The sequence below is a fragment of the Microcaecilia unicolor genome, chromosome 1, assembly GCF_901765095.1.
Source record: "Microcaecilia unicolor chromosome 1, aMicUni1.1, whole genome shotgun sequence".
Classification (NCBI taxonomy): domain Eukaryota; kingdom Metazoa; phylum Chordata; class Amphibia; order Gymnophiona; family Siphonopidae; genus Microcaecilia; species Microcaecilia unicolor.
The window spans coordinates 314,916,652-314,934,728 of record NC_044031.1 but is presented as its reverse complement, the minus strand read 5'-3'; the positions used below and the strand labels follow the sequence as shown (position 1 = coordinate 314,934,728).

At 44.2% G+C, this 18,077-nt stretch overlaps 1 protein-coding gene across 2 annotated transcripts in view; it reads right to left on the bottom strand.

Annotated features, from left to right (window-relative positions):
• PDGFB (platelet derived growth factor subunit B) overlaps nucleotides 1–17,638 on the bottom strand; it is a 78,345-nt gene extending 60,707 nt beyond the window's left edge. For both annotated transcript variants that reach the window (XM_030208510.1, XM_030208519.1), the window contains exon 1: nucleotides 17,038–17,638. In XM_030208510.1, coding sequence (XP_030064370.1) covers nucleotides 17,038–17,097 — 60 coding nt within the window. In that variant the 5' untranslated portion in view covers nucleotides 17,098–17,638. The remainder of the gene's footprint in view (nucleotides 1–17,037) is intronic.
• Between the last annotated feature and the right edge of the window lie 439 nt (nucleotides 17,639–18,077).

The following is an 18,077-nucleotide window of genomic DNA, read 5'->3' as shown; positions in this document are numbered from 1 at the left end:
CTCTGGTTCACAAAATTATCTATGGTGAAGCCCCGGGATACATGACAGACTTAATCGACCTACCAACTAGAAACACATCCGAATCAACACGAACGTACCTAAATCTGCACTACCCAAGCTGCAAAAGATCAAATACAAATCAACTTAGGCATCCAGTCTCTCATACATAAGCACACAACTGTGGAACCAGTGGCGTACCAAGGGGGGGGGGGGGGTGCCGTGCACCTGTCGGCTCTTCGTTTTCATGCTCCCTCTGAAATAAGGGAGCATGAAAACAAAGAGCCGGCAGGCGCGCGGCACCCCCCCTCCCCCCAGCGGTGTGCACCCGGGGGGGGGGGGGGCGTTGCGCTGTTCCGGGGGGGGGGGGGTGCTGCACCCGGGGGGCGGGGTGCATCGGCGATCCGCCCCGGGTGTCAGCCCCCGTAGGAACGCCACTGTGTGGAACGCATTACCAAAAGCCTTGAAAACTACGTACGACCACCTAAACTTCCGGAAAAAACTAAAAACTAACCTGTTTAAAAAGGCATACCCCACCGATCCAACATAAATGCCAGATCTCTGCAACACAACAAAACTAAAATACGTAATGGACATAACACAACTCTTTCCGTTGTACGATTCCCTAATGTGGCCGTGCCACATGAACTTTATCTTACCACAACATCATTTTGTATTTGTTTACACTGGAGTCTCCAAATGCCTCTCTGGTACTATGTAAGCCACACTGAGCCTACAAATAGGTGGGAAAATATGGGATACAAATGTAACAAATAAAAAAAAATAAAACTATCATTATAAATTACCGGCTTAAGTCTGCATTCTCACGGCTACTTACTGGCGTTTAAGTGCACTTTAATGGAAGTATTCAATAAAACTATGCCTACATGCTGGGCAAGCACTGACTCACCCGTGGCCATGCCCCTTTAGGGGATGTGCGTTACAGAAAGTAGACGCACTCCGGCCAATATTCAGTGCTATTTAACCAGCTAAGAACAGCTCCTGGCCGATTAAATCGCACTTAACCAGATAATTGCTAAAATTCAGTGTGGGATAGCCAGTTATCTCTGCTTAATATTAGCGTTTACCCCCAGATTCTATATAGCACGCCTACAGATTTGTGCCAAAACTGGCACGGATTCTATAACAATGCAAGTAACTTAACAAGCTAATGAGCGCTGATAACGCTGAACAAGCAATAACAAGCACTAATTGGCACTGATTAGAATTTACGCACACAACTCGCTAAGCGTATTCTGTAATGAAGTGCGTCAAACTTCTAATGTGCGCATGCAAAAAGGGGCATGGTTATAAGCAGGGAAATGGACATTTCTTGGGTATTACGAAATTTATGCGCAAAGTTATAGAATATGGCCCAGTGCGCGTAAATCTACACTCTGGGACTTACGCCACATTTCTGTTGGTGTAAACGGATGCGCGTAGTTTTAGGTGCTGAGATATCAGCTAAGCTTACTGTATAAGCGGCACCTAAATCTAGGCACCAATTATAGAATACGCTTAGTCAGCACTGATTTCAGCGCAGATTTTTTTTTTAGGCGCCATATATAGAATCTCCCCCTTAACGCATACCGGCTAACTGGCTTTATCATGCGACATAACTGGTTAGCCATGGATATCCAGCACTTCGCCGGCTAGGTTTAGCAGCCAAATAGAACAGCCTAAATACCAGTCCTCTCTTTGGCCGCTATAAATTTAACCGGCCAGTGCTGAATATTAATTTGAATGGTTACGTTTAAGCTGCCCCCCCCCCAAAAAAAATCCCTGAATATTCAATGCAGGTCACCGGATAAGGTCCAGCATTAAATATCCGGGCTCAATGCCGATCACAGGACTCAGCCAGGCTGCCTCCCGCAAAGTGAATATCGGCCGGACTGTTTATAGAAGAGGCATAGATCAGTTAAGCGGATAAATCCTAATTATAGCCGATTATTAATTGTTATTGCCTATTAAGTCAATTAGTTTATGCATGCCACCTAACCATCCGCTCAATTGTGCACCTATCTTTGGGTACCATTTATAGACTTGGGGGTGGGGGGTACTGTATAATTTCTCAGTCTCTGCTCCTCCCCCCCCCCCCCCCCCCACCGAATTTCCCCCATCAAATGCTAACACTAACCTATCCTGTTACTGAGGATCACAAGTCCACAGCTCATCCTCTGGCTTCTGGCTCCTCCTGCATCAGCTGAGTTCTGCTCATCCTTTCCACTTTGTCAGCCCCACACCCTTCCATCTGCTCCCTGCCTGGAACTGGCTTGGACCTGAGGACTGCCAGTTAAGGGGGGGGGGGGGGGGGGGCTCACAGTCTCACACAGAGCATCAGCACATCTCTCAGGGCATCCTGGTTTTCCCTTCTAATAAAGAGAGCCTTGGGTTGCCCTGTGTGACTGTTCATTGAGTCACAGTTCACATCTTCTCAGTGTGCGTGTTCCAACCTCTTGTTGACAAGTCATTGTAGTAAATGAAGTCTAAAGCTCAGGATGTGTTCTGTCTGTCTTCAGACTGGTGCTGACATCACTAGACAATGATTCTGCTTCTACCTCCAATAACATCAGGAGTGAAACAACCACACCCCGACTCTTATGTCCCATTTTCATTAGGCAGTAAGAGTGTGTGCAGTCAAGAGATTTTACTAATAAACAGAGGGCATGCAGAGAAAGCAAGGGTCACAGTTCTACATGGGGATTTGATGGTTTATTGAGAGGTTTGATAAATAGATCAAGTTGAAGTGGTGCACATAGCATTTAAAAATATAAAAACAGATAGAAAAGAACTCCCATTAGCTTAAAGGAAAGAACAGCTCGATAGCCATAGGTTAACTATGTTTCATGTTTCAACAGTCATGATGATTGATGGCAGTATTGAATAGAGGAGTTGACTGAGCAGGTCTGAGGGACACAGGAAGATTGTTCCAGAATCTTGGTGCCAGAAAGTAAAATGTAGAATGGTAAATCGGTTTTCTATCCCACTATTACCTCACAGTTCTAAGCGGGTTACAATTTTAAAGAAGCCAGTTTCATTTAACTGGGAAGAATGGGTATGGAGTGGAGTGGACTACTAGTTAGAGCACTGGTCTTGCAATCCAGACTGCTGCTCCTTGTGATTTTGGGCAAGTCACTTAACCCTCCATTGCCTCAGGTACAAACTTAGATTGTGAGCCCTCCTGGGACAGAGAAATATCCAGTATACCTGAATGTAACTCACCTTGAGCTACTACTGAAAAAGGTGTGAGCAAAATCTAAATAATAAATAAAAATAAAATAATAATAAATTCAATAAATTAAGAAAAAAAATAACAACATCAGTGATTAACATGAGACACATAGTTCTGAAACAAGAAGGTTTTCAAATTTTCCCTAAAAAGAATATAGGACTGAAGATTTGAATATAGGTGAAATCATAGTCCATAATCTTGCTGCTTGAAATGCTAACCCTAATTCAAAGAGGTGTAATCTCTTTTTACCTTTTGATGATGGAAAAGAATAACCTACAGTACCAGTATATCTTATTCTCAAAGCATAAATGAATAAAAAGTGTGGATATAGATAGTCTGGTGCCAAGCCATGTAGGAGTTTAAAGAGAAAACAGAGTAATTTGAAATAGATTCTAGCTTCAATAGGCAACAAATGTAAATGATAAATAGCTGAATGACTAGTTGATTTCCATTTGGCTTGAGAATGGTCTGGGAGTACGAGTTGTTGGTCATCTAAAGCAGTACTTCTCAACCCAGTCCTCAGTACACACCCAGCCAGTCAGGTTTTCGGGATATGCACAATGAATGTGTGTGTGATAGATTTGCATACCAAGGAGGCAATGCATGCTAATTTATCTCATGCATATTCATGTAGGTATCCTGAAAACCTGACTGGCTGGGTACGTCCTGAGGACTGGGTTGAGAAGTACTGATCCAAAGAGGGGAATATGGGAAGAGGTATAAGGAAGGACATGGGATTATAGGTAATCCAGAATACCTATAGTGTTTATAGGTAACAGTCAGGATTTTGACTTGTACTCTGTTGTATAACCAAAGGGATGCTATGAAGCACTGTATCTTGGTCACCCTCACGTTACTTATTTTCTGCAGAATTTGGTGGCACCCATCAAGGCTAGTCCACTTTGACCACATAAGTACACAGCTCCCCTCTCCAAAGAGGCGGTAGGCCAGCCAGAAGCCAAATCTCTCTATTTACTAGGGATGGGCTGTCATTTGCAATGACGTGGGACATGACAATGACATACCCCTATGTCATCACCAAATGAAAATGGGCAGAACCCACCCCCCCCCCAAACAGTTCATGTTTTTTCGTTTGCCAAAAATTGTGTGTGCTCTTTTGAAAGATTACACACTCAAATCACTTTGCTCCCGTGATGACAAAATGGCCAATGAATCAAATACACATTCCTAGAAATGACACAGGAAATTACATGAAACATCAGGGGTGGACTGAGAGTACTCTGGGTCCCCCCTCCCCCCACACACACACACACTACTGCCATCCCCTACCTTGATGAGCCCTGGTGGTCTAGTGGCTTCTTTGGGGGCAGAAAAGAACCCCCAATCTTTCCTGCCCACCTGCTGCCACTACTCTGCCTGGTGCCATCTTTTCAAAATGGCTGCCAAGACTTCCCATGGTAGTCTTGTGGGTCTCGATAGTCTTGCGAGACTGCCGCAGAGAGTCTTAGCAGCCATTTTTAAAACATGGTGGTGCTGGGAGAACAGTGGCAGTGGCCACTAGACCATCAGGGTCTAAGGGGGGCTGTAGTGTGTGGCAGTGGCTGCAAGCAACTGAGATGAGCCTCTGGGCCCCCTAGAGCTTTTTGGGCCCTCAGACACTGCCCGATTGCCCGAATGGTCAGTTCGTCCTTGTGAAACATAATCTTATGGCTCCCACATCTCTACTACACACCTGTATAGGACCAGATTCAGTAGATGGTGCTCAAGAATCAGCATGGAAAAAAATCCTCACTAAGCATTATACTATAACGGGTATTCAGGGCTAAGTGCAAATTCCTGCCCCAAAATTTGGACGCTAGCTGAAACCTGGCACAAATGCTGATGCAAGAACACCAGGAAGGCAAATTGCCTACGTATGCAAAAGCAAAGAGGACAGAGTAGGGAAGGAACAATGGTCAGCCACAAAAGGACCAAACCCAGAGGTCAATATAAATTAAATATTTATTTGTAGCATTTGTATCCCACATTTTCCCACCTATTTGCAGGCTCAATGTGGCTTACAATATTCCGCTCTGATTATTGCCATAACAGAGTGAAGATACAATTAATAATTACAGAAGAATATATGTAACAAATGAGATAAAGCATTAGTTATAACGGGATCAATAATAATCATATTGTCCAAGGTCAATCAAATACAATCAGACTCTGTCAGACTCCACATGGAACCGTGTTTCGGTAAATTGATGCCTACTTCAGGAGTCAATATCTGATGTGTAATTGAATTAAACCTATTCAAAAACTGCTGGGACTCCACGATATGCACATAAGGAGCTCCAATGGGAACAAAGTTTGTCCGGTCTTCTGATTCTGTGGAGCACAGTGTAAATGCTGGTACCCAACTCATAGCATTTTGGCATATAAATGGAGTGCAAAGTCTCGGAATGCCCCTGACCTGCCCATGCTCCTCCCATGGCCACACCCCCTTTTGGGTGCACACTATGGGAATAGCCAATTAACATCAGTAATTGATGGTTACCATCCAATTATTCACTGCAATTGGCTTAACTAATTAAGCTGTGCACACATCTCAGGATCACATCCACATTTAGGTGACCTTTAAAGAATCAGGGGCATAAAGTTAAGAATGAGATGCTACGACCTAACTATGTGTACCCTAGAAGAGGAGAGACAGGAGATATGAATGACATATTCAAATACCTCAAGGGCCCTTTTACTAAGCTGCGTAAGTGTCTACGAACACCCAACGTGCGCCAAAATGGAGTTACCGCCCAACTACCGCATGGCTCTTGCAGTAATTTTATTTTTGGCGCGCATCCGATATACGCATCTGAAAAATATTTTTTATTTTCGGGCTCGGATAATGGACACGCGCCAAGTGACATTTGGCACGCGTAGCTCATTACTGCCTGGTTACCGTGTGAGTCTTTATCACTAGGTCAATGGCTGGCAGTAAGGTCTCAGACCCAAAATGGACGAAGTAATTTTCATTTTGCCACACGTCCATTTTCGGCAAAAAAAAAAGAGAGGCCTTTTTTACAGGCGCGCTAAAAAAATGGATCGGCGTACACCCAAAATCCTAAGTCATTTTTCAGCACGCCTTTGTAAAAGGACCCCTCAAGAAGCAAACCTTTTTCCGCAGACAGGAAGTTCTATGTGACTTTCTTTGCTGAATGACAAAACGATGCTTATTTTAAGAAAAAGGAATTTGTATTCGGTGGACAAAAACTGCAGTTTCCCCGAATTGAGAAGGAAATCTGTTGTGTAATTAAAATTTAGGAAGCTTGCATGGGATGCTACTTTTTATTTAAAGTTCCCATAAAATCGAAGTGCTTTAATTCCAAAATAGTAATTATGTGTTGACAGATCCCTTTCACTTAAGAGAGATTTTGGCTTGAAAAGGAAGGAAGGCTGGTGATTTGTTTAGTGGCCTGGTTGAGGTATGTAAGTTAGGGCCTTATTTATTAGGCTTTATTTACCACCTTTTTGAAGGAATTCACTCAAGGCTTAGGACGTATGTAGTTATTTCTTTGATATTTTCCCCTCTCTCTTGATGTGGGCTTGATACTGAAGAATGCTACGTTACAATGTTTTTTTTATTTATTCTTGCTTATGCTTTTTTTTTTTTGTATATACATGATATGTTCTTGTAAGTCTTTTGGAACTTATTAAAACTTGTAAAAAAATGAAAGAAAGGAAATTTTAGAACAAGAGGTCGTGATATGAAGCTGTGAGAGGGTAGGCTCCAGGGTAAGATCAGAAAATATTTATGCATGGAATACATAAAACAGCCTTTTATGGGCAGGAGGCGGAGGCAAAAAGAGTAACATGATTCAAGAAAACTGGAGGATCCTTAGCTGAGGAAAAGTGAAAGTAAAGGCAGAGATCAAACAGCCTCTGTGACACTGCATCTAGATGAGAACAGTACTGTTTACCTGCTAGGACTGTTCACCTGTTAGTGCACCTTTAAAAAGTGTTAATGATGCGCTAATGAACCTTAATAAACCCAGCTGACTTGCTTTTCACCAGCCATGTGGAATAAGAACTAATGGTTATTGTTTTGATTTTATGTTTTGATTTTATTTTATGTTGTTTGATTGCCTTTTCAGTCCTCTCTTGAGACTGGCGTTCTTTTCATATGCTTTGTGTGATTTTATATTGTAAACCGCCTAGACCCAATCCTTTTGAAATTTTGGCGAGTTACCAAATATCTAATAAACATAAACATAAGACGCCCATAGGAATACAATGGGTGTCTTACCATTTAGCACACGGTAATCATTAGAGCGGACCTTAGTAAAAGGACCCCTAAAAGTGTGTGCTAAACTGATTCAAGGCACACTATCTGACTTAGCATGTCTTAATTCATCAGTTAGTTCACGTTAAATCAATGAAGTGCACACTAAATATTCACTATTAAAACGAATGTTTGAAACTAGCCCAGAAAATGGCCTAACATGGGATGCGTTACAGCGTTTGTTAGTTTTGCCATCTAAACAAGCTAACCACGTACTAAATATTTTTTTGAATTTTTTGAGGGGACGTGTCAGGGGTGGAAAGTGGACATTCATGTGTGTGTGTGTGTGTGTTTAGCTCATCTATATTACCACATGCTAACTGGTCAGTGCACAGATAACACAGAGCCCTTACTGCTACAAAAAAGGTGATGCCAAGTGCTCTCATTGTAATTTTTTAAAATGGCCATGCAGTAATGGCAATATTAGTGCATGACTATTAATGAAATACATAGAAAATTGTGAATTTTACAGCCATGGAAAGAATGGTCATCCCAATTCTGGTCACAGCATCTAAAAAATATATAGCAAAATTAGAAAAGGTACAGACAAGGCAGGGGCGTAGCCAGACAACAAATTTTGGGTGGGCACCAATTGTTCTCCTCCCCCCCACCCCCCCCCCCCCCCCCCCCAAAAAATATCTCAGCTGGTGGGAAAATGCTTCTTTCCCTTGGCAGTCTGCAGCAGGCATGCGCTGAAAACTGAACATATGCAGGTGCCGGTATCATGGAGAGTAGCGTTTTCGTTACAATCTGGAGGAAGTCTTCAGTTGGCCGAGTTTGGGATCCCATAGCTACCACTAAACGTGTGCTACTGTTGGGTGGGCCTGAGACCTAAGTGGGTGGGCCATGGCCCTCCCAGGCCCACCTGTGGCTACACCACTGAGACAAGGGCAACAAAAATGATAAAGGGGACGGGACGACTTCCCTATGAGGAAAGGCTACAGTGGCTAGAGCTCTTCAGCTTGCAGAAGAGACGGCTGAGGAGAGATTTGATAGAGGTCTATAAAATACTGAGTGGAGTGGAACAGGTAGACGTGAATCGCTTGTTTACTCTTTCCAAAAAATACTAGGATTAGGGGGCACACAATAAAGCTACAAAAACTAGAGAAAATATTTCTTTGCTCAACGTGTAATTAAACTCTGGAATTTATTGCCAGAGAATGTAGTAAAAGCAGTTAGCTTAGCAGGGTTTGAAAAAGGTTTGGATACTTTCCTATAAAAGTCCATAAGCCATTATTAAGATGGATTTGGGGAAAACCCACTGCTTATTTCTAGGATAAGCAGCATAAAATCTGTTTTACTGTTTTCAGATTTTGCCAGGTACTTGTAACCTCCATTGGCCACTATTGGAAACAGGATACTGGGCTTGATGGACTTTCAATCTGTCACAGTATGGCAATGCTTATGTTCTTGCCTGTACAGCAGCATGCTAAAGTCACTTTTTACTGCAGCTTAGTAAAAGGACCCCAAAGAGCCTGTGTTCCTCTTGGTTCTTTGCATATGCTCCTCTATGTTGTATTATCACTAGGGGCAGTTAATGCATGCTAATTTAACACACATTAACCTTCAGATTACGCTTTATTAAAAAAAAAAAAAATGAAGCCAACTGGGAAAAACTGCCCAAAATGGAGAAAAAAGTCCAAACTGAAATTACACTGAAAATGCTTGATCTCATGCACAGCCCTAGTAATCACGAGGCAACTTTAAATCACTACAACACTGGACATAAAGACGTTTCTGCCTCTCTGGATAAATGAAGTATTTATCCTCATGATTTTTGGAGAAGGACATGTGAACAACATTACTGCTAAACATATTTTGGCAGGACATGGCTCCAAGATATTTGCTGTCTAAAGGCCCTGCTGAGATCCAGTCACCTCATCTCACCCAATGCCCCAACAAGAAAAGATCCGAACAGTGCAGCACTGAGTTTCACTACCGTTGTCTTGAAGTGCAGGGGATTTTCAGATGAAGCAGACCAAATTTTTTTTTAAAGATTTTACAACCAGCTGCCTAAAATAAGGGGAAGTGAAGAATGGAAATCCTTAAATAAAGAAGTCCGGAAGCCTTCATCATCATCTCTTCTGCTACTGAAAATGCATCACTGTGTGCCAGGGCTTTTTTTGTGCCGGTACGCACTGGTACTGCGTACCAACACTTTTTTTCCCCCAGCGAGTCCTGCACCCTTCCTCTCACTCCCCTACTTACTGGTTTTTTATGGACTCGGCAGCCTCTTTATCGCTTCGCTGGCAGGCAGGAAGGCAATGGAGAAGGAGGATGGGCTGGGAGGAGGATCGCTGGACATGGATGAGAGGCGAGGGCAGGGGAGAGAGAATTCATGCTGGACATGGATGGAGGGGAGGAAAGAAAAAGGAAGAAGATGCACATGGCTGGAGATGAGGGAAAGGGAAGAGGAGAAAAACTGCACATGGGTGGAGAAAATAGACAAAAGCTGGATCCACGTTATACCTCCTCCAGTCAATTCCACAGAGGAGGATCCAGCTTTTACTTATGGATGTAGGGCAAGGAATGAAGAGGAAAGGAGGAAAGTAAAGAAATAAATGGAAAGGAAGCCCTGGAAACAGTGTTAAGAGAACAGATAGAGAGCAGCAGAATCAGAGACTAGGACCAATATGGATAGAAAAACAAAGTCACCAGACAACAAAGGTAGAAAAATTCATTTTAGTGTTTGGAATATGTCCAATTTGAGAATTTACATCTGCTGTCTTATTTTGCACTGGGTATACCAGAGCTGTAACAGCTTACAGAAATTATTTATAATGAAAAAAATCACGTTATTTTTTTCTCCTATACTAGTATAATGTTTTCAACGATGTCTGTTTATATGCACCATGGCTGGTATAAGGGGTGTGGCTAATGCAGGTGTGGCTATCAGGGGGTGGAGCCATATGTGGTGACCCCTCCCATAATGAGTACTGGCACCTTTTTTTCTTAAAAAAAAAAAAAAAAAGTAGCACTGCTGTGTGCTCACGTCTCAAAAACCCTCATCCAGTAGTGTCTGGAAAGAGGTGCTCTCGCTTTACTGGAAACCGGTACTTTTCTTCAATAACAACAACATTCTTCCGTTCAGTTTTCCAGTAAGACCACGCCATTCTCCCTCACCAGTGCTGTTCCCTCTAAGCTGAGCAGGAGTCCTCCATTTACAGTCCTGCCAGTGGGGGGTGCTGTTTCACCATCACATTTTCAATAGTTCAAAAGTTCTGCAGGACTCCAGGAGATTGAAAACACAACACTGAAGCACCACCCCCTACTGGTATCAATGCAATTGGAGGACACCCACTCAGCTTAGAGGGAACAGTGCATCACCAGCCAATTAGATTGCTTCCCTTACCCAATCAAAAGGCTCAGTGGCACTGTGCCATTTCCCCACTGCCTTAACCAAGATCATGTCATGTGCACAACATAGGATTAATGGTGTCATGGCATTACTTGAACCCAAACTGATCACTCCATCCCACAATCTAGACACTCAGGTCATGTTGTGCCCCTTCATTCACTGACAGTTTGTGGAGGGGGGGGGGGGGGGGTTCTCAAGCACATGGCTTATTTCCTAACAACCAAACAGTGAATCACAGAATAAACATTTCCAACTTTTCTTTATACAAAAAAAGAGGGGGAAAAAGACCTCATAGAAACTGTGGCATAATTCACTCTTTTTGGCGATACAATCTGCACACAGTTTAAAAAAATAAAGTAATCAGTCAAAAAATCTCCAGTTCAAAAATCCTTTAAGTGTGAACAAAAATTCAAGTAAACAAAAATCATTGAAGAGTGCAATTAACTTAAATTATTAACACTTCTCCCATGCAGTTGTGTCATAGAGGCTGAGTCACTTATCTTGTAAAGAATATCTTGTTCTGGTAGATGGTCCCTCAATTTAAGCAGGACAAAAGAAAAACAAGGTAAGTGACATTAGCCTCTATGACACAACTGTATGGAAGAAATGTTATTGCACTCTTTAATGATTTGTGTTTATTTGAATTTTTGTTCACACTTATAAAGGATTTTTGAAGTGGAGGTTTTTGACTGATGATTACTTTTTTTTTTTTTTTTTTTTAACTGTGTGCAGAGGGTATCACCAAAAAGAGTGAATTTTGCCACAGTTTCTATGAGGTTTTTTTCCTCCCTCTTTTTTTGTATAAAGAAAAGTTGGAAATGTTTATACTGGGATTCACTGTTTAGTTGGGATTATCCTGGATTATTTGAGTGAATCTGATCTGGTTGTGAGTTTTACATTTATTTCCTAACACAGCATCCTCAAAAATGCAGGATTATGTCACATGCAAAGTGTGGACTCAGGCAGGCAGGAACAGAAATCAATGGTGCTTTGGAAGCTGTCTGTCTAAGCATGTTTTCCTCAAGAAAGTGCCTGTTGGAGAGGGTTAATTTGTCTATTCCATCTCTAAGCATAGGTTTGTTTGCAACTGCATGACAGGAAGAGCCGCTGCAGGATCTACCAGCGGGAATTTAATCCTCACCGGCACAAGAAAAACCAGAAAGCCACCAGAGCCAAAAGGCAAAGCAGCATCTGCTGGCAGGGACTGGACAATGTAGGGTTACCATATTTGCCCTAAAAAAAAAAAAAAAAAAAAAAGGACACATGCCCCACCTCCTGACACACCTCTTATCTGCCCCTGTCCCGCCCATGCCCCACCCCTTGCCCCGCCCCCTATGCAAGACTTCAATGGAAGTCTCGCGAAGCTGCCGCTTCAATCGTATTAGCATACATTCACCATCCACCTTTTTGCCAGCTCTCTCCCCCCCCCACCACCCCCCAGTTTTCTTCTACTTCTCCCCCACTTCCTTCTCCCACCTAGATTAGTATACAAATCTCCAGTACGGCCTTTGCTGTCCATATAAAAATGTATTGAGTGTTTTTAAAACTGTCGATGTAAGGAAATTTTCATTTTGAACCCCGCTTTGATGCTGTTATTAGGACAGGAGACTTTATCAAGTTTTAATAAGTATATAATCACAAATGCATGTATTTGTGATGCTTTACTATGAGTTTGCATTAGATCTAGGCACAACAAAAAAAAAAACTAACCCTAATTCTTGTTTAATGTGGGATATAACTGCCATAAATATGTAAATAAATAATTAGAAAGAAACTCTGAATGTTGAGCACCTGATTTTTATAACATGATGTCTGTTTAGTGGTCCTTTACCAGGAGAAACAAAAATCTCTGCAGTGCATGAATATAACACATGCTAAGGTGTCCCTATAACCAGCCCCACCAAATAACACACCGTTTATGATTTATAACAAATTCCTACTCTACCTATGAAAAGTTATTCCGTTATTTATACTTCCATCGGTGTACATCCGTATGTTGCACATGGCAGCCTACCAAGTTACCTACCAGCTCCAGACCAGTACCATCCGAAAGAAAGTGGCTCCGACCCCGGACCCAGACAGGGAGGCCGCCCTTGGAGGAGAGACGAGTCGGAATCAGGATTAAAAAAAAAAATTTACCTCGTCGTTGTCAATATGGCGGCGGCTGTGCAGGCAGCAGGCACTAGAACTGAAGCGCTGCACTGCGTACCTGCCTGTGTGCTCGTGCAGGAGGACGGACGGAGGGCGGATCATTGTAATCAGCTGACTGGGGCGGGCGGGCCTGGCTGGCTAGCGCACACACATGGACGCTGCACGTCGGCGTCGGACGACGGGAGGAGTCGAGTCAGGAGGAGGAGAAACCTGGACAAAGCCAACAAATGAGGAAATCCGCCCGACTCCCCATGGCGCCCTCAAAAAGAGGTCATGTCGGGGAAATCCGGACGAATGTTAACCCTAGGAAAATGGCAATGTTGGGATCAGTTTGCCACAATAATGAAAGACACCATCCAGGGGGGGGGGGGGGGGGGGAAGATTAGAAACAGGTACAGGGAGGGACGCAGGGACATGATTAAAAAGAAGGAGAAGAGGGAAAATGGGAGGGGGATGGGGAAGAAGGGAATGGGGAGGATGAGAAGAGCAAGGTGGAGTGGCCTGTACCCTACTCCTACCTCCTCTCCCCCATACACACAAACCTCATTCCCACTCCGTCCCATCCCCAACCTTCTCTTATACAATCCTTCTTCACATGCATGCCAATTCCACCTTCTCCCCACCCCCAGATATACACAACCCACCCCTCAGAATGACAGATATATACACACCACTTACCATAACCTTTACCCCTCCCTTCACATCCACATTCCTCACCCCCACTCCCTGTCCCTCTCTCTCACACACCCCCTCATAAATACTCACCCCTACTCTCATGATACACAAAAATATATACTCAATATCACTCACACACACCTCTCATCCAGTCCCTCCCCAACACACCCACCCATGCAGCCTGACAGCCCTGTTGCCACCCTTAAGACACACTTTTTCTTATCATGTGTCTTCTCATCAATTGCCCCACCCAGAACTGCACAATTTTGCAAACGGAGGAAGGGGAAATACGCCATTGGGTCATGCTGTAAATGTTCTCTTTCCATCCATTTAATAATGTGTATTAGGTGCACTGAAAAAACCTAGCATACAAATTGCACGTTAGGGTAACATCCTTCGGCCCACGTGTGTCGTATATGGCTCTCTAGAATTATCGGCGTGCCCTTGTAGGTGTGTCTCCGTGTGTACATGTCCAGGTTTGCCAGGTAATTTATAAGCTGTCAGTCTGAATTATCATTCTTACTACTGATGAAGTGCTAGGGATGTACACTGCAAGTTTATAAGAGAAAGGAGGTAATTGTATTCTATGTGGCACACAGCAAAAACCCCACAGGTACGGAGCCTGGCACAGACTATCTCGTAGAGTCCACAATGGAAGGTGGCCACAGTGGTTTTAGCTGGCACTGAGGAATCACTGAAGTGTTAGCAGCACATTCTGTGGAGTAGGGCAGTTTCAGCAGAAACTGGTGCATGGTATGCGGGTCTATATTCTGTAAGGGGGGGGGGGTATATTTTACCCTTCTGTCCATCCTAGGCCTCCTCCTCTCTCTCTCTCTCTGACCTTCCTGCACTTCCATCAGAATGCGGATATGTCTGTTCTCCAGGATTCGGGCACCTGGAGCAGTCTGGAGAGGAGCCAGGCCAGCTTAGACTACATTCTTGGAAACAGATGGCAACCTCTGTAGCAATCAAAAAAGGAGAAAGGGGAATCCAGTCCAGGAGTTGCTGCCAAAACACAACTAAGGATGGGATCAAAACAAACAGGCCTTGTGCGCACCAGGTACGGCGGGGCAAGGGGAAGAAAAACAGAACAGAGAGAGTAAGCGCTGGTCATCGACAGCCAAGGGAATGATGTGAAAGCAGCGGAGAGGACCAGGTTAGGCGATCTGAACATGCCAGGGAGAAAGAGTGTGTGTGAGACGGGGCAGAGGATGAAGCATGAGGGTGACAAAAAAGAATGAGAGGGAAGATGCAGACAGAGGAAGAAATAGGAAAAGGAAGAAACCTGTGCCTGTGTGCAGGTCACTCAGCTCCTGGGAGACATACTGGCACATCTCCTGCCCCTGTCACTGAGGACTGCGGGGAAAACTTCAAATCATGTCCCAAGATCACAAAGAACAAAAGAGCAATTCTTTCCACAGAATCACAGTGGAGAGCAACCTGCACTCCTTCACACCCCCTCATTTTCTTAGCCTGCCAAGGCAAACCTCGATTTTTAACTCTCGCCCTTTCAGGTGCCCTTCTCCATGCCCTGTTCTCGTTTCCCTTTCCCTACATTTAGCTCTGTCTCCGACTCTCTCCTCCTCCCCCTCCCCTCCCTCCAAAATGCTGGCAGTCTTCCCTGCTGCCAGTTACCTGTGCCTCCCGGAGAGCAGAACTGATCCGACCTGCTTGCCTCAGGCATTTTTATTACCTTGCCCTGGAGCAACACATAACATACTGCATTCTGACTAATCCAGTGACTGTCTCTGCTTGTCCCAGGGCTGTGCCTTACCTGCACCAAGAAACAGTGTGCGGGTGAACAGCAATCCTAATAAAAGGTGAACGTGCAGACATGATACATATATGTGTATGTCCAACATGCATGTCATGCTTTATGACTATTAGATGCTGGATTTACTCTTTGAAGGGAATGTAAAGGGCACTGAAAAATCAGCACTATGCATAGTCCATAAAGCACGCTGCAGGATGAACGCCCTTTACAGAATAACACTTATAGAGGTGATTCCCGCGCTTAACTTTAGCCACTAACATTTGCGCACGGTGTAAATGCTGGTGCCCAAGTTTCGAAAGTTGAGCATGCAAATCATAGTATTCGATAACATCACACCTAACTTCTAGGAATGTCGTCGTCGTCCCCTCCTCCCCGCTCTGCTCAAGCTTCTCCCATGGCCATGCCCCTTTTCAGTCACATGCAAAATAACGTTTAGGGCAGATGCACGTGCCAATCCAAATTGGTGCCAATTAAGTCCAATTGATTGTCAAGGCCTCATAACTAATTGATTTGACCACGCATCTGCTCAGCATGCGCAAATTCACACGCCTACATTTTCAAAAATCTGTGGTTTGTGCTCAGGCATGAATTACTTATAGAAAACTTCTCCTTGCATAAAACAGGTAGCAATAGTCAATCCTGTATTAAGCTAGCCTAATGAAAAAAAAAAAAAGGATACCACCATACAATTTTGTAATTTATTATCCCTTGCCATATAGGGATGAAGTTTTCTATATACAAGAAGTCAACTATTACTCTGACTGTGCCAGGCTGTTTTGATTGGACGGTGACTATCGGAATGCCTTTGTGACGTCACAAAGGCAACAATGCTCTAATGATCCACCTTTGTGACATTGATCACCACTGATTGGTCAGCTGGGAAGCTACAGCTGTATATTCCAGGTCCAGAAAAGGGCTTAAAGCCTCCTGCAAGTTAACTGAATGCCAGTTCAGGTGAAGGCTTGTATATGATAACAGAAATATTATATGTCAGTGTATAAAGGATGTATAGCATAGGCTTTTATATATACATATACAATTATGCCTGTGTGTGTAATAAAGAGCATGCACGCATTGAAAGCATATTGTGTCAATCCCTTTTACATTTCTGCGCCAGGGCAAATTATATCTGATCTAAGAAAAGTTTGTTTTAAAAATGTTAACCAATTTCGCAACAACAGGTTGAGCATAAACAGCTGGTAAATCAAGCCCTGCCCAATTTATGTCCCAGGCAGCTCAAACTTCTGTTTGCAAAAATACTGCTTGCCGGGAGCTAGCGACCTGAACCCACTGCAAAACGGGGGAGAGGGGGGGTCCTGCAGCCACTCTACCCCCTCCCCCCCCCCCCGTGCAAAATTAAACCAATTCAAGATCGCTTCCAGCGCTGAATAGAAGGAAAGTGTCACAGCTGAAATCCAAGCCTTGTACTTGGCTCCAAAGCAACGCCAGATAAGAGGCAGGGAGGCTACGTTCAGGTTTCTAAGTTTAAAGTTCAAGTTTATCTGGGAAGACGAGCGAAGGGGGGGGGGGGGGGGGGGGGGAGGAAGCAACGACAAAAAGCAAAAACTCACCTCTGCAGCAACTAGGAGCAGGTACCACCGCAGTGAGAGGAAAAGCAACCCAAAATTCATACTGCCTCAGATCCCCAAGTTTCTGGTGCATTTAAAAATAGCCTGGCTAAAGAAACGCACAGCTCATCTGAAAATTTTATGCAACCAATAAATTTCAAGTTGTCAGAGGCACACGCAACGCTCTCCTCCTGCTCAGGGAGAATTTTTTTCTGCTGTACAACAGGTCCAAGGCTTATCGCCTCATAGAAACTTCTGCTAGTCCCCCTTCTGATAAAACGTGGCTGCCCCTGGAAAGAGAATCCACCGTCCAGGGTACTCGGGCAGGCAGGCGATGTACCAGGGAAAACACAAAATATACATGAAAGTGACCCCAATTTCTCAACCTAGCCTCCGTGCAGGAGCTGCAATGTCTTGGTGCCTGGTACTGAAGATATATATATCCACCCTGTGCCACGACCAAATAATTCCTCTAATGCCAGCCAGCGATCCCGCAGTGCCCCGATGCCCCTTGTCGCCTCAGTTCTGTGCCGTGTCTTGGCCCCCTTCTGAAGACAGGTGCGAGAGGGGCTGGCGGGCTGCCCGGGGGGCGCTGGCTCCTACTTTCAAGATTAGACTGATTGATTCTTAATTGCGCTTCGCCTCTTTTTATACGGCTTCGGTGCAGGGGAGGGAGCGCTAAGGTAGGGGGAGGAGCTAAGGCAGGGAGAGCCCGGGGCTTATTAAAGTGGGAGCCGAGGGGGCTGGCACGGGCCGAACCTGAGCTGCTGGCTGTGTATCAAAGGCGGAGAAAGAGTCCGGCCAACGTTAGCTACACGCCCCTCTGGGTACGACTGGGAGGGGAGGAGAATGAGAGAGAGAGAGAAACTGCTTATACTTATCTGCACGGCTCTGCAACATAAACGTTTAGTAGTGATGACAGCATTAGAAGCAAAGGGGGCAGAAAGCGAGAGAACTGCAGATGGGAGGTACTCGGGAAGGAAGAGATAAACGCCTTTATTTTCAACAAGTGTCTTTTTGTCTTGATGGAAAGGTGGGGTGCT